This window comes from Anser brachyrhynchus (assembly GCF_964034855.1).
Source record: "Anser brachyrhynchus genome assembly, chromosome: 7".
Classification (NCBI taxonomy): Eukaryota; Metazoa; Chordata; class Aves; order Anseriformes; family Anatidae; genus Anser; species Anser brachyrhynchus.
This window is the reverse complement of record NC_137701.1, coordinates 28226453-28254109: the sequence shown is the minus strand read 5'-3', so window position 1 is coordinate 28254109 and position 27657 is coordinate 28226453. Positions and strand designations below refer to the sequence as shown.

At 43.0% G+C, this 27657-nt stretch overlaps 1 protein-coding gene across 2 annotated transcripts in view; it reads left to right on the top strand.

The window, feature by feature from the left end:
• Positions 1-25566, top strand: part of RALB (RAS like proto-oncogene B) — a 45521-nt gene extending 19955 nt beyond the window's left edge. Inside the window, exons 1-5 of one of the 2 annotated variants that reach the window (XM_080600277.1) lie at positions 2178-2333; positions 17473-17626; positions 18955-19163; positions 21555-21732; positions 23667-25566. In XM_080600277.1, the coding sequence (XP_080456403.1) occupies positions 17513-17626; positions 18955-19163; positions 21555-21732; positions 23667-23786 (621 nt within the window). In that variant the 5' untranslated portion in view covers positions 2178-2333; positions 17473-17512 and the 3' untranslated portion in view covers positions 23787-25566. Of the gene's footprint in view, positions 1-2177; positions 2334-17472; positions 17627-18954; positions 19164-21554; positions 21733-23666 lie in introns of those variants that run through there. The other variant, XM_080600278.1, reaches the window with a different exon arrangement.
• Positions 25567-27657: the final 2091 nt, after the last annotated feature.

Sequence of the window (27657 nt, the reverse complement as noted above, 5' to 3'; positions counted from 1 at the left end):
CTAGTGAAATCTTACTTGTTTAGAAAGTGAACATTTATTGTCTGTAAAGCACTTAGAATAAAATAAATGCAATATAAATGATAAAAGGAATTTTCTCCCCTAAATTGTTCTATGGAAAATTTCTTAAAGTACTGAAGCAAAAATATATCTGTAACACCTATGGTAACCATGGAGATTATACCAGGCAACATGCATAATGATTTAAAATGTGGCCTCAGACAAACGTTCTTTGTCATGACTCGCTTACTATAAAGAAGTAGATTTCCCCTAAACAATTTGCAGAAGCAGGATAGAGGTGGTTTATTTCTCAACCCTGTTTTTTGCAACAGGGTAAGGGGAAGTGTCAGCTCTGTGGTATGGGCAGCAGACTAATACTGTGGTCTGCCTGGAAAGATCCAGCTTCTTAGGTTCTTGGTAGTTCCAACTCAAAGATAAGATTTGCCAAAAATATTTCTCTCTTTTGAATAGTCACATCAGAGTGACTGGTCCCACCGTTACCGCCAGCATGACATGAAAGATGGCCATGGAGACTTGGATATTTTTAGGGCTCCATACAAAATGTATGCACAAAATGTAACAAAAAGCAATGCATAATCCTAGAAATATCAAGATTTGGGTAATTTAAGTAGTATCTATAAACCAGCATTCTTTCACATTCTGCAATATCTTTTTCTTTGTTTATTCTTTCCCTGCATGGACGGCATCAAACAGTAAATGGCTCTTAGTCTGCCAGCTTCCATGCAGGAAGAATATTGACGCGGTTCTTAATTTAATACATCCTATAATGCAGAGGGAAAAAGAATGCTGGAATTGGGACCTTTCCCAATGCACAAACCTGAAAGGAGAAAAGTCGCATTTCCATCTAAGGGATTAACTAAAACCTGGTGCTTTGTTCAGTTGTTTAAGTCAAGAGGAGAAGCTAGTGATGAGGTAAAGATGATGTCAATCCTGTTTATTTATGAGTGATGTCGAAAACTTTTTTATGCAGTGCTGAAATACTCAGCTGATTCTCAGAGCCACACACCTACTTTTTTTTTTTCTGCCTCTGTAAATCTTTTTTCCCAGTTTCTGGTATTTTTTTGCCAACCGTGAAATTACAGATTATAGTAAATCTCTTGTCAGTTCCTCCTCCTTCATTTTACTTTGTTTTGGAAACAGGCCATTGTTTCACCTATCACTTTTATAAAGCTGCATTGCTATTGCTTTTTTTTTTTTTTTCATTTGCTTTTGCCGTAAGTGAGAGTCCTTTTTTATTCTCTCCAATCTCAAAATACAATTTCACTCACAGAGGTGAAAATAGACAGAGGTGGAAGGCAATTCCTTCCCTTCCATGGGAGGCTCCATGGAAGCCCTATGTGAGAGCAGGAGCTGACTGCTCAAACTGTCACTTCTGTTCTTCTGCATTTGACCCAGAGGATCTCAAACCAACGAGATTAGTGAAAATAATGACTTTTATCATTTCCAAAAGGGGCCTTATCATGCAAACTGCTGTTTTATGAGAAGGAGAAACTTCACCCGAGATATTCATTCTAACTTCAGTGTGTGGAATAGGTCAAATTCTCCTACCTTTTAAATCTAGAAAAATTAACCTAATTAAAGACAGAAAAGCAGAGAGAAAATGTATGCATTTCTTTGTGAGTGGCAAGACTGCTATTCTGGTTGTGTGACGGGTTGGTAACATTACAACTGGACGGACAGAACTTGGATTTGTGGACTGATACACATCTGAAGGCAGAGTTGCAGTAAATATAGCAGTAGCTATTTTTTTATTTTTTTCCTGAGGAGTTAGGTGCTCTGTCCTCACACATACACGGCAGCGTTGCAGGACGACCATCTAATACGATAGAAAGCTCAGCATCCTCAACATTTACGAGGAGAAATGGGGAAGCTTCCATTCGCTCTCAGGCACCAGCTGTCAGCTGAGCTCGCACCAAAACCCAGGCGGTGCACTTAACGCAGATCCCGGCCTTTTTGCGGTCACAGCCCAGGCTGCAGGACCGAGGGGCAGTGCTCGTGGTCCCCGCCATTACAGCACCTCCCTGCAGCCCCTTTCCCTCAGAGCAAAGAGAAGCGGCGCGGCTCCCTCAGCCACCGCCCCCACCCCCTCAACCGCCTCCTCAGCGCCAACGGCCTCCCCCAACGGCCGCCCCCGACGGCCTCTCCCCGCCCATTGGCCCGCGCGCCCCACGTGACTCCGGGGCGGGCGCGCTCCCGCGGCCGGGCGGCCCCGGCGACGAGGGCGGAAGTGCGCGGCGGGGGCGCGCGGGCGGAGGCGCCCCCATGAGAGCGCGGCGGGGGGCGGCGCGGCGGCCGGGCCGGGAGCGGGCCCCCAGGTGAGGCGGCGGGGCCCGGGCCCGGGCGGAGGGCACCGGGGCTCTCCGGCTTCCCCCGGGGACGGGGGAGGGAAGGAGGCGGCCGCACCGGGGCACGGCTGCTCCCGCGGGCCCTCCAGCGGGGCCTGGGGCCCGGTCAGCGCTGGGGGAGAGGGAGCGGGGTCCCTGCGCCTCACCGGGGCGGCCTCGGCTCGCCGCGGCTGGGCTCTGCAGCCCCGGTGGCGTTCCCCGCGCTGCCTCACCCAGCTCCGAGGCTCCCCTGCCTTTTGTGGAGTGCCCGCCTGCCCGGGAGCATCCTCGGAGGTGCGGCTCCTCGGGGAGCTGGCGCTTCGCGGAGAAACTTTTTGTTGCCCTGTCCAGCAGCTAGCAAAGCCGGCAGAAGGGGCTAGCGGCTGGGGGCCGGGCGTGCAGCAATTCTTGCTTGATGGCCAAAAATAGCTACGGTACAAAAATGAATAGCAACAGCTCGATTTCGCTTGGCAGTAGCATCTTTATAGCCTGTTCGCTTACAGCAGGCTTGTTAAAATAGCTTTATCTACTGCGTTCATCGCGCTTCTGGCCTCCGCACGCTGAACTTAGGTTTATTTTTTTGCTTATGATCAGATGATACCGACTTACCGCAGCAAAGGTTTTTTGCATTTACTTCCTGGATGAAATAGCTTTTATTTATGGGAATGGTCTGCAGACTTTTCTGTTCTTTGAATAAGTTCCCTGTGTTAGATTGTATGCCCCTCTTGGAGGGGGCCGGCTTGACTCTGCTTGGCGTGCTTGGAGAAGAGTGAAGCTGACCTGCTTTCGCTGGCGTTATGTATATGCTGCGGAGAAATGCCTAGTTCGAAGGCGTAGTTGGAATGCTTTTCAAAAACTGTTAGCTGAAAGCTTAATTTGACCAGACAATGCCCTTTCTCAGACAGCCTTTAAAACTCTCAAACTTGTCCCTGGTTGTCAGTGCAGTGGTGCTGGGTATCTGGACAGAAGAGCAGTTAAGGCATTTTGAGATGCTGCCTAGACAACTCCATGTATGCTGAAATCCTGGATGATAGATTCTGCAGTCTGATGCCCCGTTGAGGTTTTAAGTTTTCTTCAGCTGCAACTTTACTGATTTAACACCGACTGTGATTTGACTGAATGCTGTGAGAAGTGGCTTACTTCTCTGGGAAGCGTTGGGGTCCAGGCTTCACGGGCAGCAGCTCTGTCCCGTGAACAGAGCAGAAGTGGCCAGGCAGTGTAGTAGAACAAGCCCTAACATCGTGTTTCAGGAGTCTGGTTTGTAGTTTGATCTTGGCCTCTTGCTCTGTAAGTTCTGTTCCCTTTCCATGCAGTGGATACTTGTACTTTGAATTGATAACTTCTTATTAACTAGAGTAATTAGATTCAAACTCCATGTGACTGACTACTGATTAAGTGAATTGCTTTCTATTACACCATGAATTCATCTTAATTAATGGCCTCTCACAGTAGATGTACTAAAGGAGCCAGTTTCTCATGTCAGCTGTGCAGGCAGCAAGTGTTCAGGCAATGGAAGCGCATGGTGGTATCAAGACAGAAGCAGCACCCAAGGCCAGCAGATGTCTTGTGCCTGAAGCAAACAAGTGAGGATGGAAGCAGTGGTTTTTGGGAGTTGGAGTGAAATCTGGTGGCTGTGGGGGTGCCACAGAAGTGGTGAACACAGGTCTGGCGTTCGCTGCCTCCCACACCCTGTGTGCATGTGTAGCTCTTGCGTGCCTGACTTATGAAAGGTGCTGATCCCAGTTGTCAGCCAGGTTAGGTGGCAGTTGCGTTCTCAAACTCTATCTCGACTTGAAAATACTGTCCTGCTGATAAAAGCCTTGTTCTTTAGGCTTTCTTTTATATCCCTTCCCTCCCCCTGCCCTGTCTTTGGAAACTTCTGCACCACCACCAAGCGGTGGTGATAAGGTTCCAGTGCTTGTTATCTGCTGTTGTATGGAGCAGGAATGTCAGCAAACAATCTTGGCTGTTCCTGATGGTAATAATAAAACAGTGGCTTTTGTTCTGTGACATAATTGTGGCTCTTCACAAGAGGCTGTGGAGTGGATAGTTAAAAAGTACTTGTTAATAGTTGCCAGGGTGTGATTGCTTTGTGAGCAGCTCCTTTTAGCCCATTAAACAGGACTAAGCGAATTTCATCAATGCCTGCCCCAGAAATATCAAGTTGTCTTGTCAGTTAAGCAAGTTAACTCGTGCTTTGTTTCTTCATGTTCTTCTGAATGCTGCTTTAATAGTGATATTAGAGGATCTGTTTTGTCTCTTGCGCTTGAGATGTGCAAATGTATTTTTAAGACCTGTCAAAATGAAAGCCATGAAGTCATGCGGGAATGTTACTGAGGTTGCTGTGCAAGTAGATACTTGAATCTCTTTAGGGTGGCAGGGTGCTCACTTAGAGCAGTCACTTACAACTGGTTTATATGGACCTCGAGCCCGTAGCCTGTCTAAGGGCTGCAGACATGGCTCAGAAAGGTGCAAATAACAGTTGATTACGGGAATATGAGACTTAATGGAAACAGACTTTACTAGAAAGCTTTGCAGGATCGTATGTCAAAGACTAAAAAAAAAAAAAAATCAGTTCTGGGATTATAAGTCTTAAAAAGCCTGTCAGCTGTTATTTAATGAATTAGTGGTGCTGTCAGTTGATGTGATTAAAAAGAAATGTTTCAGGCAACTAAGTGCATTGAAGCTGGAGTTTTTAATATTCTTAAATTTGGAATGTGGCAGAACTAATCTGAAGTCAAAGCAGAGGATTGAAAAGCTGAAAACATGCAGTTATGTAGGTGCTGTGGCTCCTTAGGTTTCTAGCTCTTTCTGTGCCTGTCTTCACCTGAACTAAAAGGACATCTTTAAGGGGAGCACTGGAGACCCAGACTTAGCCCGAACATGAGGCAAAGTTCTGTTAATTTAGATGGCCAAGTTAAAGAATGGTAAGTTTGCCTAATTGATGACAAAGGTTTCTGCAAGGTAGTGGTTTACGTTAGATTAAGAGGGGGGGAAAAAACACCTTGATGAGATTATTGTAGTGTCATCATTACGGGATGACATTCAGAACATGTCAGAGCACTTTAAAAAGCTTAACTGTAGGAGTTACCTGAGCTCCGGACTCCATGTTGCAGAGCATTAGCTAAATATAGTGGTTTTTTTTAAGGTTAGCGCTATGCTACCCAGGAGGGCACTATCCTGAGCAGAAGCTTAACAAGTGGAGCGTTTTTATAGATCAGGTTGCATGCTGGTTTCCTCAGCTGTCCATAAGAAACGCTTCCCCATGATGGTAATCCTCTGCTATTTATTTTTTTGGCTTACTGAGATCCCATTTTGGGTAGGTAAGGAATTCTCATCAGTGTAGTCACCACACAGTCTCACTGAGTGACTTTTATGGCAGCATTCCGCTTTTATCTACCATGTAGTAAAACAGACTAGAAAAGCAATTTAAAGAAATGGTCTTTCAAAAAAAATGGAATGTGTGCTTGGCATTGGTGCCACTTCTCTTTCTGTTTCTATTCTCAAAATACAACTTAAGAAGCAATTTAATTTTTTAAATAATTCTGTATGCTCAGTGAGAATTTGCTTAAGGTTGTCCTTGTTAAGACAAACTAAAATCAGACTCAGCTTTATGGGCTGAATCTTTTTCTGAAGCTGTCAAGGAAGGAGACACTTAATTCAAAATGTTATTGTACAGTACACTTGTTTAGTTTGTAAAACAGGGATCAAGTAGTAATTTTGTTCAACTGCTTTCCGTAAGCATTCACAACTGTCTTCTAATGGTATAACAGCAGGTGTACTTGCCCAGATAGTTACTCCTGTAAATAAAAATCAAAGTTCCTACTTAAGTGTTAGTCATGGAGGACTTGCTGTAAGTTTTTAGGTTTGCTGTACTTGCTCTAGCTTCCAAGTAGGTGTTCCTATCCCAAAGGCTCCCCAGAAACAAGGTGTGTACGAGCTGTATTGCTGGGACACAGGCTTGCCTCGTAGTTGTTGAGGCTGGAAGATGCTTCTGGAGATGTAGTCAGCAGCAAGACCAGACTGGAACACTAACCCTGGCCCTAAAGCTCTCTCCTGGCTCATCACTCCAGTGATCCCAGCTCATCTCTGACCCTAATGACATTACAGTCCCTGCAACTGCACACAGACCCCCAGCATCTCCTGTTTGCTCCCTGTCCTGCATGCGGCAGTGTGCAGAGCACCCAGCTGTACCGATTCCCCTGGAAAGGCACGACAGCTAGGAGATGGGCTGGCTTTGCATCAGGATAACAGTTTTCTGTTCTGGTAACGAGCTCAGAGGAGAAGAAATGTGTCAGAGCAGGCAGGGATAAATGTATGGCGTATCCTGCGCTGGTTCTGTTTTCCATGTGGCCTGTCTCTTGCTAGGTCATGCACAGGGAAATGTCCTGGGCTAAGTGTATGCCGAGTTCTGTGTTGAAGTCAGCTGCTTCTAGGTTAACTTAGGGATACTGAGACTGCATGTGGCCCTTGGAAAGTGGGCTGTCAGAGCACTACATTTAAAGATAGAAATACTGCTTGTGACTTCGAGGCAAAGCATGTGAAAAGACTGGAAAACTACCTGCCTTTTTATTTAAAATGTCTTTTTTTTTTTTTCCCAGTAGAAAGGTAAATTCTGGGTGAGGCATTCACTGTTCTGACTGGGGCAACTTGAGTGAAGAATTCTGTTTAAAGGAGGCTTAACACAGCTGAATGAGAGAATTCCTGATCATCTGAAATACTAAATGTCACTATTGTGGCTTTGTGTGGAGCAAGTGTATTGATTGAAGGATGGGGAAAAGGTTCAGTGCTTGGCACTCCAGTGCAGTGTGCCTGATTGAGGGAGCTTAATGACTCACAGTCTGCGTCTGTGAGCCCTTCAGTTTGGTGCTTAAAATAGTGTAAGTACTTTCAGAGGCTACAGGGAGATGATTCTCCAGCCCTCTAGGGGAGGTGTGCCTCCATGGTTAATAGTAAACTTGGGGACTAGGGGTTTATTGTTCACTACCTCCATCAAATGTGAGCAGGTATTTGAGTGGCTCAGGGCAGCACAGAGTTGTGAGCACGGGACTCCAGTCCTGGCTTAGGAGCAAGGAATGTTTGACAGGCAATTGCATGGGTAGGAACAGTCACTATTGCTGGTAGTACCTGAGGCAAGCTAAGTGGTGTTTGGGCTTCTGGTTTATCCTGGGTGCCCTTTTCACTGGGGAATGTGAAGACAGTTGGCAGGCTCTGCCCAGATCCATCCTCTGAATGAGCGGTGGTAGCAGCTCCCTGCCTGCTGCGTTTGCAAGAACAGTGGGCTAGCTCCGACAGCTAAGGATCGGGGTAGGGAAGGAAACCTGGCTTGGTAATGCTGCCCGAGAGCAGAAGAATTAAACCCTGCAACTCTGTGCAAGCTCACGACTGAATTGGTGTTGGCAGGAGTTTACTGGATCAATGGTAGTGGCAACTTCCTTGTGGATTGCACAGCTGCAGGTAATCCGCTGAAGTAATGACTGAAACCATTTTGTAACCTCATACTGATAGAGCATTTGAAGTTAGCACACTGGAATTCAAAGTGAACCTACTTAAGGCATTGCATAAGCTGGGAATTTGACTTGTCTGAGGCATCTGTTACATTCCTAGAGGTCTGATTAAAAATCAGTATTAGATTAACATCTGAAACATGTCATTATCTCTCAGCAGTGCTTTGGCAGACCTGGTGTGTGCTGTGTATTGAAGAAGAGCATGCTCCTGCACAGAGGAGCTTTCAAAGGAAGCAAGGTCGGAATAAGTTTTGCAAAGCAATTACAGGAGTTGAGGCTGTTGTACAACTCTCTTGTAGTGTCACTTATCTGGTATGAATGAGGCTCATTGACTAAGGTGAGAAATGCTGTCCTTAACTCACTGCAAGTAGTTAGGCCACTAGGCAGTTACCATCACAGTGACAAACCTACCACAGCAACACCAATTAATGTTATTAACTCAATCCTTATGCTTGCAGAAGACTAACCAGGTTTCCTAGCAAATTCTTGCTAGGCTAAGAGCAGTGGGGTAGGTCAGTCTTGTCGGTAGTATGTCCGAAACGTCTTCCAGGCATTAATACCAGACCTGCCAGCTTCCTGCAAGTACCGGGAATGGTCTGGCCAGGTACATCCCTACAACTGCTTTTTAGCTGTAATGGTGTCGGTGTCTTAAGATTTCCATTTCAGGTAATGCTTTGTCTCTTTGGAACAAAGTGTACTTTACTTGGTGTCACATACAATCTGCTGGTTACTTAGCACAGTAACATAGAAATGGGATGCTGGTCTTAAAGCTTTCTGGAAAAAAAAACTAACTCTGCTTCTGTGGTGCCATCTGTGAAACAGTGAGGCAGTCAAAGTGTTAGTAACTGACTGTAGCTATCTAAATAGTGAGCGCTTTGCGAGAGGCTGGGGGGATTGTGATGGAGAGGGACCCTTCCCCTGGAGCCCTGCTGCAGGGTGGTGCTGCGTGCCCTGCTGTGGGATGTAACGCCTGTGGGCCTGATGTGCCCTCTGTCTCTTCTGGGAAAGAAGTAACCCTACTAGTTAGGGAAGGGAGGTGGTGTGTTTTGTGCTTGTCTACTTCATCGTTGATCTGGGCCCATACCCGTGTGACAGGGTGGTGCAGTAACGTGGCAGAGCTGGTAGGCTGCACCACGTGAAGCAGGAAGGATACACGGCTGCTACTAGAACCTAAAAGGACAGGTATGACACTCAAACTGCAATTCTGCCATCTGGTTAAAATCAAAGGTGCACACTGACTGTAGAAAATGATGCCAAAAGCCTTTAAAGACCAGAACATATAAGAAACTTTCCAAATCTGGCTCCAGTTGCTGTGAAGGGGACCCATTCCCCTCACTGTTGTATTCCCAGCTTTTCCCGGGGGAAAACCTTTCTGTGAAAGGCAGTGTTCTGTAAGCAGTGCTTAGTGTGATGTAAATTCTCAAATGCGGTAGCACTCCGTTCCTCAAAGATGGCTGTCCTGTAAGTTCCTTACCTTTCTACTCCAAAACAGTGACTGATCTTAACTGGCAGTGTCGTGGGGACCAGTTCGCGTGCCAGTCAGGAGGGGTGACTCTGGGTCTTCCTGCCTCGCTGCTGCTGTTTCCTCCTCCTGTGTTTGTGCCACTACAACTACAACTCATGCTGCAGCCAGGACAGAAATTCAAGCTTCCAAATAGCGATGATCTCCTGAAGGCACAGGGCCATGCTAGGTCTCTCTGTGCCTTGACAGAGTGATGAGTTGCCCTTTGTGACTCTGCAGCAGCCTGAACAGGAACTGAGCGGTTACAGTTGACCTGTTAACAGATTTTTGTGGTGCTCTCCCTGGGAAGTTGGTGCATGCTGGAGTTCTGGCAGTCTTCCCTCCCTTACATTGTCTCTGTTTTCTGGCCTCCATCAGGATCTGTAGGGAAGCCTGTAGGGGAAGCTGTCAGTTCATCTCCTTCCTCCGAGGAAGTCTGGATGGAGATGACTCACGTAATGACTGTAGGGCCGCAGTGTTCTCAGACTGTTTTCATGTATTGTGTCCCAGAAGGGTTCACCTTCAGATAGTATGGTTCGGTAGATGAAGTGGAACAGCAGTGGAGACAGCTGTTAGCTTCTGTTCCTGCAGATACTTCCACTGCTTGGTGTGCGTTCAGTATGCAAGAACTGAATAGCAAAAACACGTTTGGTTTAGTGGCGTTTGTTCAACTGCGAGTTGCTGGTCACCTAGGCGGTTCTATGCAGACAGGCACATAGCTGCACAACTAAGTAGCTGTAATTCTGCTTAATGAGCTTGATTTTGAGATGAGCTGTATGTTTTGTTCGAGCAGGAATGAACTTGGTATCATTGCATAGTCCAAGCTTGGCAGCAAATTGGAAAGGCTCTGTATAACTGTCCTCTTATTCTAATAGTGTCTTTTAATGCTGCCTTCTGTGATTCCTCCCTTTGTTGGCTGAATGCTCTTTGTATTTATAAAGACTAAGGGTGAGACAGGCACTGCTTTATGAAGCTGGGAAATGGAGATGCCTACCTAAACAGTCTGAGACAAAAATAGAATAATTGTAATAGATTTTATACAGATCTGTATAAAGAGATCCAAGACCAAAATGAAGCAGCAGAAATAAGGCTTGCATTCTAGTGTCTGTATTCAAGCTCCAAATAAAATGACTTGCAGTGCTCCATGAGCATGTGACCGCAGTATTGAAAACGGTCCTGCTGAGATGACTGCGTGCATTGATGGTCTCCTGATCTGTTGTTATCAGCCTGTTGAGAGCGTTGACTTTGACCTCTGCAACCCTTAGTCAAATACAGATATAAGCAGTTTTGGGGTGTGTAGCACCTTAAAAGTGCTATCTAAGGTCAGTCCTTCCTCTTCTTCAGCTAGCTGAACAACTTGTTTCTAGTCCGTTGCCATTTTACTTCCACTCGAGGGGAATTCTAAAAAGGTGACACTGAATTACCTTAAATATAGGAGTATGTATGTGTTTGTGTTCTGGTTCAGCATAGATCTGACTTTAAGGGTTATTTTAAACAGCTGCCCCTTTGACAAGCAGACTGCCTGGGCTGTTCCGACACACAGCATTGCTGCAGACGATGGCTAGGGTTTGGATTATCTAATTCCAGTTTTCCTTGGACATCAGGACTGTTCTAAGCAAGGTTATCTTGAAATTACTGCTGGCATACAAGACACTATTTCTTCTTAATGAATGGTCTAGAATTGTCATCTACTGAATGATATGAGAGGGCATATTCAATCATTTCATCAGCAAGTAAATGCTGCTGTCAGACTTGCTGTTGAAGCTGTAGTGATGTTTTTTTCAGAAAACTCAGTCAATGCTGGGCTGGGCTTGACAAGGGTGGTAGGGTCAATGTGCAGAGTATACACAAAACCACACTTTTTTGTGTACACAAAGAAGTGATCTCTTTACAGAATACCTGGTCACCCAGATCTGAGGACAGCCTTAGAAGGTGGGGTTGCCTCAGTCTAGCTATAACTTCTTGCAAAGAATAGGGAGTTAGGCTGCATAGGTTGCTAATGTCGTGATTAATTAAAGCAGCAATGTAGCTGGGTGTCGTTATTCTTCAAGTTCTTATTCTACATAACTTTAGGTGTGCATATTTCAGAAAAATACTGGAAGTCTTTGTATAGCAAGTTCATTCTTCCTGCATGCAAATGTGTGGAGTCATGTAAGGTGATGGGTGCTGTGATTACAAATGTCTTTAAATGTGTATAAATTCTGTCTATTGGGTGGAACTAGTAACTAATTTTGAGTGAAACTGTAGGTTTCAGTGCACCAAGTAAATGTATTCATTCTGTAGTTTTTCTTTAACATTTAGGTGTAGTTTCCACCCTTTCCACCAAGGATCCAGTCTACATAGAGTATACTCCTCACGTTTATGGAGATAGTTCTGTGCCCTAGAAACTCTTATTTTCCCTTTGGTTATAAAGTATTAAGTTTCCCAAATCCATTGCTAGTTTCCTGTCTGGTATCATTACTTGTGCAACTTCAAGACTGTTAATAGATTTTGCACAGATTAAAAAAAAAAAGTCTAATTACCAGAAGCAAATCTCAGGCTTGGGTTTTGCTCTCAGCCCATGCACTGCAGCAGGGTGCTGGCTATACCAGCACACCGTGAAGGAGCGCACTCTGAACGGGGGCAGGAACTTCCCCCTTTCTGCAGCAGGTGAAACTGTTGCCTCCACCTGCTCTGGAAGACATCTCAAGCCAAATGAGGTCCTTGATCTGGTTAAGCGTGGCCCAGGAAAATCTGTAGCCATGACCAAGAAGGTAGAAATGCCCAGCAGTAAAGGGGGAAGGATACAGGGATATCCTAAAAGAAGGAACTTGTGCTGAGCACTTCATAATAGTTAGCATGAAAACCAATAACTGGAGACATGCCAAGAGAAGATATTAGCACAGTGAAAAAAACTAGAGTAGCATTTTTTATTTTTAGCATGCATATCCCAAAATTCTTAGTAGCATTAAATATGCCAGTTAATCTCCAGTGAACTTGTTTTTATAGTTGAACTACCAGTTGGAGCGTTTACAGTCCATTGAAAGCTAATAGAATTTCAGTGCTTAAATATTTTCTGGATAGCCTCAGAACAGCTGAGGAGCTCTTACAGTTCATAGCTCAGTGAGATTGCTAATTAGTTTTGTGATCCAGGGAATTTCTGTGACTGCATTCTTGCAGGCGTATCACAGAACCAAACACCCCAAAGCCCCTAATTCATATTCTGATAAATGAGGATCACTAAAACAGTGTTGCAAAACTTTGTCCTTTCTGTGCTTGCTTTTGATGACATCATATTTAAGTCTTTAATAGGTTGAATACCCAGATTTTCCTATAAAAGTAGGTATCTGAAAGGTTTAACAAAGCTGCTCTGTCAAAGCTATTGGGCTAAGGGTTTCTAGAATCCCACTTTGAAATCCAAAGAATGGCCGCTTTCAGTGGCGGGGTAGTGATGAAAAGAAATGTCCAAGAATATCAGCTGCACAGCAAGAGAACAAGGGCTGATCTCAGCAATTTTGAGCTTAGAGCTCTATTTCAGTTTTTATATCTCAAACTGAATTGGAAAAACTAGAAGCGATTCCAATTAAAGCCTTTGGAGGTGTCTAGAATTTTTTTTACTGTCGTAGCAGAGTGTCTGCTGGAAAGCAAGTAGACTTGCAAGTTTCTCACGTTTTTTCTTCCATGTTTGGGTGGGCACTAGCAAAACTGCTTCCTTCCTTGTGAAGCAACAAGTGCTGTATCCTTTCTTTAAGTGACTGTAAAACCGTGGAGTCTTAATGCAGATGAAATAAGGGATGTAAAAGTGTCATCTGATTCAAAATGTAGGTGGTTATTCAGGAGTCATCTCTGAATCTTGGCATGAGGTAAACCAGTCCTGTGTGTTGGCAGTGTTTTGGAAGAGCTTAACAGTTTAGGCTGAGGAGAGGGCAGAGAAATTAGCAAATTTATGCATAAACTTGGACTTTATGAAGCTGTTTGTACACAAATGCCTTGAAGTACTCAGTTCCCAGGGGCTGGCCAGGAAAGATACAACATTGTGCAGGTTACTCAGTGGTAGGAGGCCTTAGTTAACCCGGAGAAGTCACAATCGATGGGTAAGATGAGGGAGGGCTGAAATGGTTGGTGAGCTTGAGGCTAGATTTTGAGGGTGGCACGGTTTGATTGCAAAAATGTACTGGGCCAGAGGCCTAATTCTGGCAGTAGTATCGTCAGAAGCCTAAATAAAATCTTTCAGGAACCACTGTGGCTTGACTTGTAGCTCTTGTTTCATGTGGCCAGTCTGTCTGATAAAGCCTTTGGTTTTTTTTGGTCTACAGAGCATCTTTCAGTAACACCACAAAGCTTCTACTGTGTATATGGCTTTGTGTAAACTACTGTCACAAAGTCCAGTTATCAAGTCCTTGTCTTAGTCCTTTTCTTTTAAAGCAAATCAATCAGGTAATTGCTTCTAGTTTCTTAAAGATGAAAGGCTTCCTGAAAAGCTCCTGCTCTGGCCTAGACTCTAGAACTTTATTTCAAAGCAGGATGAATGGTATCCTGAAGAAACCCAAAGTCTTCCAAAAGGTTTTATTTTTACAGCTCGTGGTGTTTATCACACCAAGTTGAGCATGGTGTTCCACCTGGGGGTGGAATGGCAGACTGGAGTGAAGGGCTAGCCATTGACTGGATCGCTTCCCTTCCTGTCAGGGAAGGTAGATCTGTTTGGGTACAGTTTACTTCCCAGCAAACAGCGATATTGGAGGGGAAGGAATTGTCACAGAATCACTTGTCTGGATACTTGCTCAAAGCAGGTTTTTCATTAGCTATATTAAGATGATTGGTCTTAAGTCGAAGGGAATCAAGTAGTGTTTTATTGGCAACTACATTCATCATAAATGCCTCTAGATGTTGCTGTTTCTTCTGTGAAAGAGTGATGTGCTCCTAGCCTATCCTGCTGCAAACACTAGCGCTTCTGCGCTGGCCGTGTCAGTGCTGTGCTGCTCTGTGTCAGCCTCGCTTTGCTTGGTACTGCCTGGCTATTCTGTGGCTCTGCTTCCCCTCCCCAGCTGGGTCCAGGCTGCTTGCCCAGCGCTTTCAGGGACTTCACTGAGGTGATGCGATAGGGATAGAGGCCTGAGTAGACTCCCATGTTTCACGAACCCTGTGTCAGAGGGTTCGTGTAGTATGCACACTCAGAGTTTCAAGTGGCACTTGTAGTAGCTCTGCAGGGAGGGTTAAATACCTTGGCTGCCAAGAGATGGGCTAGATTTAAAAACAGTCAAATTGTATGCTGTTGTTTGGCTTTTGTTTATTATACTTTGCTTACCAGTTGGGTAATGCTGTATATGAAGGCTGACCCTGCATTCTCCAATGTCCATTGAGTTGGAATGGGCAAGGAAGAATCTGAAATGTTCTTACCAGTGAGTCTCTGAATGTGTGAAATACAAACTGGGCAGAGAGCTAAACTGGATGGTGGAAGGCAGCTGTTCCTTTAATGTGACCAGGTAAAGATGTATCTTCACTGACAGGAGATAGAAACTTGCTATCTTCTTTTTGGGCTGTTAGTAAATCTTTCTATTATAGTTGCGTAGCACAGTGCAAGATCAGGAATCCCTTTGTCTTGTGGCTTTCTACTGCTTGGTGTGGCAACTTCATATACAGCAGCACTAAGTTTGTGTCACCAGAAAAAATGTTAATTTGAAAACATCATTAGATAATGCAGCAACTTTAGCATGCTTCTCAAAGGTTTAAAAAGTCACAATTGCACTGATAAGTTGCTGGGGATCTTTTGGCTTTTCCAGAAAGCAGCTTGTCTACCATTGTCAAAGCCAGACTACACTTGAACTGGGACAAAATGAATTCCTCTAAGAGCACGCTGTGCTATTACCCCAAACAATCTCAGTGTGTGATCAGTCTGTAGCTTTTATGCCTTGGGTGTCTATGTTGAGGCAAGCTGAATCCTACTTTATTGTCTGTAGAGTGTAAGTGGGCTATAAGTGAAGAAAGCTGTACAGCTCTAACTTCTGGAGGTCAGATGCTGTATGTTGTGCTTTCTCAGGGTTTTCCATGCTTGCCTGCCAGAGAGCTGTATCCTCGTCCGCTTTCTCTCTGGTGTCAGAGCTAAAATCACACGTGCAGTCCACTCCTGGCTTGGAACCTCTGGGATGATGTCTGAATTTGCTGTCCCAAACGCAGAAGTGTGTGTGCTGAACAAGAAGAATCTGTGAAGAGTCAACAGATCCCGTTTCTATACCCTTCACTTGTGTATTAAGGAGCCTCCTGGATGAGGGAGCTGCTATATAACAAAAGTTTACCACAGGAAAATGCATGCTTTCACTTACTGGTGTTCACCCTGGAATGAACGCTTATTGTACTGCAAGTTAGTCATCTGTAACAAATGTGTGTAGTAAACAGGTGGAGTAAAATACTCTACATGGAGAAATGCAGGAACTCGAATGCTTGAAAACACTGTCCCGAGGGTGCCTCTCCGTTGTTGGCATATTTGTTCTGGTATGGCCTGCACTAGACAATGAAAACTTGGCTTGAGGTGTTGCTTTTCAGAACAAAGTCATGACAAGGTAGGGGAAGCCTTCACAATCGGTGTATACCAGGATGGGTTGCCAGGTGGGTGATAGAATTGCCAGTCCCCAAACGCAGTGCGTGTGAACGGAGCCGGCTGTTCTGAGGGAACTCTTCTGGAACTAGGTAATGCCCAGAGGTCCTTCCCAGCCTCTGCAATCCTACAGTATTTGTAGGTTAACAACTCCTCAGTCCCTAGTTGGTTTTGTTTAGGACAGCTAGTTATCCTGAAGGCTTTTCCAATATAGTGCTTCATGTGACTTCTACTGCAGGCCTCGTGTTTCCCTCTGGTAGAACTTGATGGCATGGCATGGCGGTTGCAGTGTCTTCTAGACTGATTAGTCTGGGCTAACTTGAGACCCCTGGTAGGCCTGTTCATAGGTATGCCTTGTGTTCCTGGAATAATGGACACTTATCAATCACTGCTGGTATAGTCACTTTCCATAGTAATGTTCCCTGAATGGTCTGTTCTTTCTACACCACTCAGCCAGTACGTGAATATTTGGGGCCCTGAGCTGTCCTGCTGTGAAGACATGAGTGTTGCCATCCTTGCACTTCCATTATAGCAGTCATGTGTCTGAAGTGCACATCCCTTTTTTCCCCTCAGTGTGGGAATCGTGACTGGTGACACATCATTTTTTAATATCAATTACTTCTGCTTTTGTTCCCAGTGGGCTGTTCTTACAGAGCTGCTGGCCAGTGCTACTCAGTGTGGCAGCTGATGCTTGTGTTTCTCCATCCCAACTGTTGTGTCCAGCTACTCTTAAGTGCTGGAGACCTCTTAAAAAATACTACCGCACCTAAGTGCTTAGTTTGCATGGCACATAACAAACAAAGGCTTTTTAACAAGTACTTATTTGTTGAAGCTTACTCTTTATGGTTTTGCAACATCATGAGAAGAATAGGTACAGAAGAATTTCTTGCAGTAAAGCAGAATCTTTTCAAAAGCAAACAGCAGCATCAAAAGGTAGGAATTGCATAAAATAAATGCTAATGCCATATCATAAGACTTTCTGTTGGAAGCTCTTGCAATTTGTTCCTGCCAGAACTTACTGTGAATCTCTGCTTTTTTTATTAGCCTACGTAGAGAAGAGATCAAAAGTTATTTCTTCTTATAAGCAGATCTAAGGTATAGCTCTGTTAGTAGGCTGAAACTAAGCTGCATCAACATTAAAGAAATACTTTAGAAAGGCGTAAAGCCTTGTAACAAGAACTACAGAAACATTTAATTTCCTGTCAGTGGAAGCGTGGTCTCCTTCTTTGGAAACATCTGTAGGTGGCAATTGCATAGGATGGGTTTACAAATGAGAGCAGCTTGTTCAGCTAGTAGCTGCTGTGAGAAACCTTTGGCACTTCTATTAATGGTGTTCTTGTTGCAGAGAAGACATTGTTCTGGTACCTGGATTCTACTTGTCTTTTAGATACCAGTGACTTGACTTGCTTCCCAGTGCATTGATAGCCTATTCTTCAGGCTTGATGAGCAGGGTTTTAATCTGGTCTTTCCACAGTAACGCGATGCCTACCCTGTGTGCTGCTGTGATGCCATTGATGTCATGGATGGTGACTGTTCTTTTTCTGTCAACAGATCTAATTAGTTGCCTGGCACTTCTGTGGCAAACAAGACAATGGCTGCCAGCAAGAGCAAGAACCAGAGTTCCTTGGCACTCCATAAAGTGATTATGGTCGGCAGTGGAGGTGTGGGCAAATCTGCACTCACTCTCCAGTTCATGTATGATGAGGTAAGTAGTTTTAGTTCAGCTTCTTTAAAGCACAAATGAATACATCTCACTAAACTTTTGTAGTGGGTCAGGGGGACTAAACGTAAGTAGCAAAAGGCCTAGTGACTTGAGTGGCCAAAGAAGAATATAGAAATAAGCAAAGGATAACCTCTGAGGACCAAGGGTGACAAAATCAATGCTTTTCAATGGAAAAAAGTCTTCAAAAGACACGCAGAATGTGAACTGGCTTGTCTGAGTGTGTGCAGAGGTAGCTAGCAATTGCATTTGAAACTAGTTTTGTTGCTGTTTCTTTTAGGCCAGTTAAGGTTGAAGTCAGAAATAAGCATTCTGGCTTACTCTGAGCCAGATGGAGAAGTAAACGTGCTTAGAGAATGACTTCTTCAGTAGTGATATACAGGAAGCTAGATCAGACAGTCCAGATACGTATGTGAATGAGTGCCTGACCCTGTACTTCAGGAGTTAGCATTTATTTGCAGGCTGTCCAATCATACTGTAGCAGTGTGAGTATCTGAACAGGCTTAACCTATGGGGAGAGATGGTATAGGTACTGTTGTGGTACCTACGCTGAGATAACCCAGGGCATCAGCTGGCTTGCTGGAGACTGGCCTCTGGCTTGAGTTTGGCATAAAGAAATCTGTGGCAATGCCAGCTTGAGGCTGTGAACTTCCTGCTGTACCTCTTCTGGCATGGTCATTAGAGAAACCCAGTCAGCCTGATCTCAGGGTCATGGCGCAGCCTTTTGTTGTGCTTCAAGGCTGAGGAAAAAGGAATTGGAAATGTAAGGAGCCTATGGTGGACCTGTGCTGTTAGCACAGAACCACAAATTTAACTGTCAGTGGCTTTGTGGGTCCAATCAGTATTGAATATACTAAACTACATGACTGTATAATTATAGAGCAGCTTTCCACGTTCAACAGTTGAATGCTGTCATCTACACCTACTGAAGCTTTGGTTAGCTATACAGTCAAGTGAAGTACACTCAGAAATACTTTATTCTTGAAGAAGGAGATTTAGATAATGCAACCAGTTTATAAGCTGATAGCTTATTCTGCATCGTTGACCCTTAAATTGTGCTGAAATTCAATAATTTTATTTGTCAAGACCATTTCGCTTGACTAGGCGGGCTGGCTCTTTGATGTATTAAGTACTTAAATCAATTCCTTTTTATAGTAAAGCTAAAAAAAAATGACAGTGGAACTTTGTATCTGACTGAATTATGAAAAGGCTTTCAGGACTTCAAGTGTCACCGAAATGAGAGAGTAGACATGAGCAAATATTGAGACCATGTGACAGTAATTCTAAATACTAATCCCCCTCATCTCCTTCAGTTTGTAGAAGACTATGAACCTACCAAGGCTGACAGCTACAGAAAGAAAGTAGTTCTGGATGGTGAAGAAGTTCAGATAGACATTCTGGATACAGCAGGACAGGAGGATTATGCAGCCATCAGAGACAACTATTTTCGCAGTGGGGAAGGGTTTCTTCTTGTCTTCTCCATAACAGAACATGAATCCTTTACAGCAACAGCAGAGTTTCGGTAAGTAGTTCCTCTCCCAGGCAGGGGGGGGATACTCCTCTGACAACTGCTTTTAAAAGCTACAGCCCTTTGTCCTTTACCCTTTATCATTTGGTCAATAAAAGTGGCAATACAACCATTTTGCTCTCAGTAACTGGTAACTAAAACCACTGTACCTAGCCTCTGGCTAAAGTTGTCTTCATGCCTTCAACTTGTGAGTACATTATGCCAGCAGCAACTTCAGACAAATAACAGATTCTTGGACTCCTAAAACCTATGTATTCAAGCCAATTTTCAGTCTTTGTGGATGTGGAGTTTAATTATCTTAGAGCAGTACTTCTGGAATTAAGTCTGCCTTTTGGCCAGGTTTCAGACACTGTTGCTTACTGCTAGAAGCAGGTGCTCTAAGGAAAGGAAGGATTAGCCTCCACTCTCAGGTGTGGATTGATGCCAAACAAGGGTTGGCAGCCAAGCAGCACTATTGTAGGCAGACGTTTTCCTAGAAAGACGCACAGTGGTAGTAAATGCTTCCATTTTTGTTCTCAGGATTAATACTTCTAATGCAAAAATCAGCACCAGACTGAGCACAGAAACTACTTGTGTAATGTAAAAGAAAAACAGGGGTTTTAATCCAGTGTTCTGGTCTCAGAACTCATGTATCCAGGTTCTTCAGGGCAAGTGTTCTGGCTCTTCTACACTGAGGCAACAGCTATTAGCAAAAGATAATCCAGAGATTCCCGAAGACATCTGTGCAACTTGAAGTAAAACTTGCCACAACACAGGGAACATGTTTGGAATTCTTTGCCAGATGAAAAGCTCTTCATCAGTCTGGCTTACGTTCATTTTGTTTTAGTGGTACAAGATTAACAGATAATTGGAAGTGTAAGTGCTGGTGCTAAGCAAGGTAGACATTATTTCTATTTTTTTAAAAGCTATAGCAATTCTCCTTGCACTCTAGGACTTTTAGTCCAGGTTCTTAATGTATTATACAGTTCCAACAGTAATGGTGGACTGCATGATCTAAAAGGTAAAAAATGTTGTTCATATGTCACATACTTTGACTTTTGCTAGACTTTAAAAGGGTGATGGTCACAGGGTACACACTAGAGCTGTTCTGCTTGATATGCTCTGTTTGAATTATTTAAAGGAGCAAAACAGTTGAAGTGTTGTAGGACTTGAAACTGAGTGTTCAGGCTAGACTTGTCCTAGTGAAAGATGGAGAAAAAGTCAGATACCATTCAAAAACAGGTAGAAAATTAGAAATTTCCTGGAAGTACCTAGCCTGCCTCTTGGCTTGTGTGCTTATCTGAAACGTAAGGGTAAACCCAAGGCTTAAGGCTTTGGATGAGAAGGAGTGCTTATCTTGGCAGTCTCTGTTTTTTGTTAGACTTCTGTAACTAGGTTAACCATGTGTTGGTTCAAGATTCCAGAATGTCAAAACAATGAAAAAGCAATGCTGGCCCTCAAGGTGAGCAACAAGGGCCTGGAAGTTCTGAGCTGGAGAATCCTCTTTCAGTGGTTTAGAAGAAAACTAAATACTCCATTTAACTAATTTTATTATTTATTAAGCTGATATGTAAGAATTGGCTGCTTGAAAAACCCTTCTTCGGGAAGAAAATAACTGAAAATAAAATAAAAATAGTCTAAAAATAACTGCACACTGGTACAGTTCTTCCAGAATCCTAGATGGACAGCAACACATGTCAGTCTGGTCTCAATGTGTTTTACTCCAGTAATAGCCCAGGCTTTGAGACTGACATGCAGCATTGCTCTGTCTCCTTTCCCAGATGCTGATAGATCCTTGTTGGATGAAACAGGATAGCAAGGTTAATTCTGATGGTTCACTTCTTTTTCTAGAAGGCTCTGTTTGAAAGATCTGTTAGCTCTTTAGTTCAGTATTATTAATCAATTTTCTCCTTTGTGCAAGGCTTAAGTAGCCATTAAGAATAACATCCTTGCCAGCTACTCATGATGTTCTCAACCTACGGCTTTGGCGAAGCCTTGGTGTTACCTGGACCTGTATTGAGGTGGGATGCAGACTGGAACCTGAGGGTAGTGGCTGAATGCTGGCTGAAATTTGGCACTTGCACTTTTTTCCTCATTCAGATGTGAACTCCTGTTGTGAGTTGTTTTCTACCACACAACTTTTCTTTTAGACCCTGGGTAGCAAAATTTCCGGCAAAAAGGAATAACAGCCTTCCTGAAAGTGTGAGGATTTGCTTAGTATAAAGCCTGTGGCATTGGTATATTAAACTTGGAATCATTTAAAGTGCATGTTCAACTGTTGGGAATGACTTAAGTGCTGTTGTAAACACCAAATAATGTGCAGGCCACATGATCCACTGTGTAAAGGGTAGGCGTTTTTGTTGCTACCACTAACACGTTTTTATTTTTGAATACCTGATGCATTAGGGAACAGATCCTGCGTGTGAAGGCCGAAGAGGATAAAATCCCTTTACTGGTAGTAGGAAACAAATCTGACTTGGAAGAGCGCAGACAAGTGCCTGTAGAAGAGGCTAGAAGTAAGGCAGAGGAGTGGGGTGTGCAGTACGTAGAGACCTCTGCCAAAACTAGAGCAAATGTAGATAAGGTAAGACAAATGACTTGCTTCTGCTACAGTTACATTGATATGGGTTGTTTAATAGCTGAGTGATGAATTCTTAACTCTGGCTGGAAGAAAAGCAAATCCACAATTGAATCTCTGAAAGCATAGGTTATTGAAAATGAACTAATTTACTAGAATGTGTACATGGAAACAAATACATAGCTCAGAGGAACTAGAGGCCAGTACAAGGTAGTACTACTGCCTTGTTTTAGGTGTTGGTACCTGAACCAGCTTTCCAAGCAGGTCTATTAGCTATAGGTGCTTATAAACTCCACCCCCCCCCCCCCCCCCCCCCCCCCCCAAAGCTGTGTGGTGTGGCTAATGTTAAAGGCTTGATTCTTGTGTTTTGCCAAGACTGCTCTGAATTGACAGGAAGTCTTTCTGCAGTGTCCCTGACCTTTTTTGACTTGTACACCCTGGTCTAGGATAATCATGACATGTTTCTGCAGCTTGTTTCTTGATTAAACATTGTTGGGGTATTCTGGATGAGAGATGAGTTAAGACTATCGAGTGTTCACCCAGTAGGAAAAATAGATAGTTTCAAATCTCTTCATGATGTATGTAGTTAAGGGGGTTCTTGAAGACGGTGCCCTTTTTCTTCACTGTGGACTTCACTAGTCTACAGAAGATAACTGGAAACTTACTGTTGGGCCCCTAAGGACTCAGAAGATAGTTTGGTATTCTGCGTTTGTTTCAAGATTACAAATTGTAAGCAGCTTTCTGCTTGGCCAAAGGATGTTGGCAGCTAGCTGAACTCTAAGGGTGAAGGTGTTGTAGACCGTTTGTTAGCTTGCTAATAGAAATGTTGTCGGTCCACAACTTACATAAATAAAGCTTCTATTATCTCATTGTTTATTAAAACGGTGTATAGAAAACTCTTCAGATGTCTTCCCTATAAAGAACATAACATAACTTAAACTTGGTCAAAAAACATTCTCTAACATGTGCTGTTACTAGAAAGTCAGACCACTGGATATTAACAGAAATATAGTTGTATGTCTAGATTACACTAGCGTGGTGTTACAGACCTCTCCTAGGTCTTCTCTGGGTAGCTTATGTGCCATACAGGTTATCCTCTGTATAAACACTCATCTGTTAAGATAAGTTACCAGCCATTGTGATGGTTTTGCATTGACACTGTAGCAGAATAAAACTTTCCTATAAGAGGGTTATGAATGTTAAGCTATTCTATTTCTGATCATAACATGGTCTCGTTTCCAAGTGTAAAAGACCTGTATAGGTCCCCTTAAAAAGAATAACTCTGTGAAAGAACACAGTTCCTGTCCTATAATTGTAAATTTTTCTCTAGTATTTCTCTACTGTGAAACAGCTATTACATCTTACATGGTATGTACTTATACAGGAGACTTGCAGGCGTAAAGTCATCTAGAACTCTTGGTAAAAATCTCTGCATCTTTCATATAGCAAAGTCTGAGAATTTTCTATACCTGATACTGTCACTTGAACACTGTAGCTCTTTTAAATTATAAAACAGGCAGAATATTATGCAGTGGTGTGTGTGCTTGTATAACTACATGGAAAGAACTGAACTAAATACTTTGGCTAATGCGAGTGATTTGTCTGGAAATGTTTAGGGCACAGACAAATATTATCATGAGCTCTAAATGCTACTTTTGTGCAAGAACAACATTCAGTAAAAAGCTCTTAAAACAGGGCTGCTGAATGATTTGGGAGCCAGTTAAGATAGAATGGAATTATAGAACTGTCTTGCTGCTTTGCTGCTGCTTCAGATACTATAATTTTGCTGTTGAGTCTGTCACAGGGATATATGTCTAGATTCAATTCTGCTGTTAGATACTGTGTTGTGCTACATCTTTTATGGGCTACTGTATTGGGCAGCAACTATCTGCCTTCAGGTGGCAGAACTTGATTAATCTTTCTTTATTTTCCCCCCTTAGGTATTCTTTGATTTAATGCGAGAAATCAGAGCAAAGAAAATGTCTGAAAACAAAGACAAGAATGGCAAGAAAAGTGGCAAGAACAAGAAAAGCTTTAAAGAAAGATGCTGCTTACTGTGATGCTTGGGAACTGTAAATATCTATCTACAGGTGGCATGGATAAGATACCACTAAGGATATAGGGCTGGATTCATGAAAGGAAGTCTGTATTGACTCCCTTATCTCTTGCTTTGCATATCATACCTTCAAAATGTGAAAACAGAACTTTGAAACCATTTCTGGTATCCGACAAAACCTATGCCTATGTAGACTGAAATGGGCTCTGTCTTCCTAGTGTCTTTCAGAACTAGAAACATGCTGAATTTCAGAACTACAATCATTCTGTGTGGTTATACAGAGTTCTTTTCGTATTTACTTCCTGGTTTACTTTAATGTCTCTCAGAATGTTTCTCTTGAACCTCTACTGGCCTTAAGAAACGCAGCTGTTCAGGTTCAAACAATTTTTCACTGTTGCCCTACCTGATGTTGCAAACGGCAGAAAAGCCAGATGACAACTGGTAAGAGTTTGAGTCTCCATCTTCTGTTAGTGGTCACTGATTTCTTATGCTGAAATCTGCTTGTTTCCTTCCTACACTCCACTTAAATAGCAACTGACACTTGAGTCAACTCAGAGTTTCTTCCATGTTCTGTTTAGTCAATACAGCATTCATGAATCAAGCCTATGGACTCACTTCAGACTTATTTAGGTAATAAAAACTATGATATTTAAATACTGGTCAGATGCATTCCCCGCTGGTCCATCTTCTCATCCTTAAATTAGTGGTATGGGGTGAGAAAATGACTCAAGCCTTTCTTCAAAAGGAATAGTGTTGTCACAGTCTCCTAGAAATGTTGTCCTGGGTTTCTTCCATGTTTTGTGGCTAAACACGATTGCACTCATTCTACATTGGTCATCATTCCCCTTCCTAGTACTGGAACAGTGAAAATCAATGTTCATGTGTTTTGTTTATATTAAATCCACGATCATGTTGGAAAAGTGGGAACATCTGCATCCATTCCATGTCTTATTGAAAACAGACCTCGAGTAAGGGTGGGTCACGACACAGTCATGAGTTAGCGTAGGTGAGGCATACATGCTACCTCTCAGTGATTATTTGCACGGTCGCAGAAAGCAAATGGAGTTAAGCAGTTGCCACATCTGTTACTCACTATTAATTTTATATGTACTGTTTCTGATGCACAGCAACCTAGCACATGGAGATGCATGTTGAGTTTTGCTGTCGGTTATGCAATGGTGGTCATGTTTTAGTCAACAAAATACAGCCTAAAAATGGAAGAGAAGTCATTTCTTAGCAAGTCCTCGTGTCAGCTGACTGAACTGTGTTTTCTGATGCAGTTTAAATTAAGTGCAGTTGCCAAAAAAATACTTCTGTCACTGTTGTAGAAAGTAACTGTCTCTTCTGTTTGTAGAGTCTCTCAATGAATTATGGATATCTTCCATTTTGAAGGAGTAGACAGACTTGAAAAGTAGTGACTGTACCTTGCTTTTTAACTAGATGCTTAAAACACCCTTGGTGAAAGGATAATGCTATGTGGTTGTTCAATGAAGCACACTGCAGCACTAAATTAACAATTTTTTTCTTGAGGTAAAGGAGTAGTAAATACTGTTCTGTACTTCATATTGTAATTTGAAGATGAAAAACATTTTTAACATGTACTAGATTGCTCTTGTGCATTCAATGTCTGAACTGTGGAGGAAAAATGTTAGATATCAGAACTTCTGGTCTGAGGTTTTACAGGGACTTATCACAAACTCATCGTCTTCCATAATTAGTCTAACGTGTCAGGCAACTCATTGGATTGGGGAAAATGTACTAAATAAAAGGTGCTGTAATCTTCATTCATGTCAAGTTTAATTCCTTCTCTGTTAACGTTACCTTCTGTGCACAGAAAGAATGGTTACCAGTTCTGGAAATATTTCTTGTAATGCTATGGTTGGTATTACAAAGCCAACTTAACAATATCATTGTGAGGCAGAGCCTATAGGAGCCTGGTGGCTTGAGCAATATCTGTCTGAAATCTAAACACCTAATGGGACACTTGGGTCTGTAATGCAAAATTTCCTCTTGAACTTCCATGGATCCAGTCCATTTCTGAATGCACATTGTGCCTACAGCATATCAATGTCTGCTTTGGAAGCAGACCGCTCAGGTTTGGTTTTAGTTGAGGCCTAAGGGTTAAGTCCTTAGTTAACCTAAAGGATAAACAACAGTTGAGTTTGCATTGCAAGCTTAACTAGGTCAAGCCCCTCTGAGGTGGATTGTAGAAAGTATCTAACAAAACTGAATAAGCTTTCCTTGCTATATGAATAATGAACTCAGCAAAGCTCACAATAAGCAGCTCAGCTGTGGTAACTCAAGTGACTCGCATGCCTTGACCTTTGATTTCTTTAATCATAAAATTAATCATAAAATACATGACAGTATTTGATAGGGCAGATGAATTTCTATTCAGAACAGTCCGTCTCCCATGGCTGGCTGTATGGTTTGCGTGCTCTTTTCACATGAGTTACTTTTTTCAACAGATAAAGCTCTACCACTAAGGTGGACTTGCTTGAAAATGGTGCTTGCTGTTTCATGACTTGATACTGCATCTCTTCAGTGTTCTGTGCTTGTCACCTTTACCAGAAATGCTATGCATAGCCTAAATACAGCAGCTCTTCAGTATCCTCTTCTGTACTTCTGATAAACTTTGATTTAACTTTCCAGTTACAGTGGAGAACATGATAAACAAGGCAGCTACCTTGACTACTTGGTAACATTGGGTAACAAGCTTTGACATGCACCAGAAAGGCAGTAAAACGGCTCTCCTGGACTGGAATCCTGCTGCCTCCACCTCATATGGTGGAGGTGCCTGAATGTATGTTCTTCTAAATGGGGGCGATGCAATTTGAGGGTCCTTGAATGGCTTCCATATGTGCTTCACTGGACACCAGTACACATTGGTATCAGGTGGGTTGACTGGAATGAATAAAAGGTCGTGTGGAGAAATGCTGCCTTTAGATTTGGGTTTTCCTGTGAGCAGAATAAAGGGAACTTTTGGCTTTTATCTGAGTGCTTACAGCTCCAGTACATCAAACAGGGAGGACTTTGGCAAGGGGTGTATGTGGCTGCCTGGTCACCATGCTGTGTAGCTGAGGCAGTTGAAGGCTGCATTGAAGCTGATATATTCTAGTAGTCTTTTCATGACCTTCTTAGAGCATGGTTGTAGGCAAGTAACTGGATATTTGAGACTGGAGGTCATACAAGACTTGAATGCTTAAGTGCAAGTGTACTGTCAGATGTTATTCTTGCATAAGGGTTTGATGTAAAGTCAGGGAGCTGTTTACTGCAGTATGTAATCTTCTGTATCTGGCCTGGTTGTGGGTATTCAAGTGTTCCAGTCTTCATTTGGATCTGAGCAAACAAGTATGTAGGAGACAAATTCCCATTGTAACAGGGCGTAAGTCACTGTATGAAGTTCCATTTCAAAAAGCAGGCTAAATTCCAGGAGTGTGAGAGCCGACTTCTCTTTTCCTGGCTAGAGAAGGATGTCTATAGATGAGAGTACAGATGTAGCATGAAGAGCATCTTCCATGACTTGTGCTATGTGTTCTGTACAGGCTAATAACCTTTTACTGCAATTTCTAGGTAAACCCTAGGTTTGATGAAGAAAGATGGGCGCATACATTTAGCAGGCATTAAACTTCAGTAAGACTTCACTACCTATCTGAAGTTGCAGTTAAATCCTGTCTGGCTAATATAGTGCTTAAGAATACTTTAGATCTAAGGCACAAAGCTGCAATCTGGAATGTAGGGGGGAGGGTGGATGCATCTGAGTAAATACTCACTGATTTTTTTTCTTTCTAAAACTTTCCAAAGTGCTAACCCAGTGTTTGGGGCTGACAGGTCTATCAATTTTTGGTCAAAAAGAGGATACTGTTTATCAATTC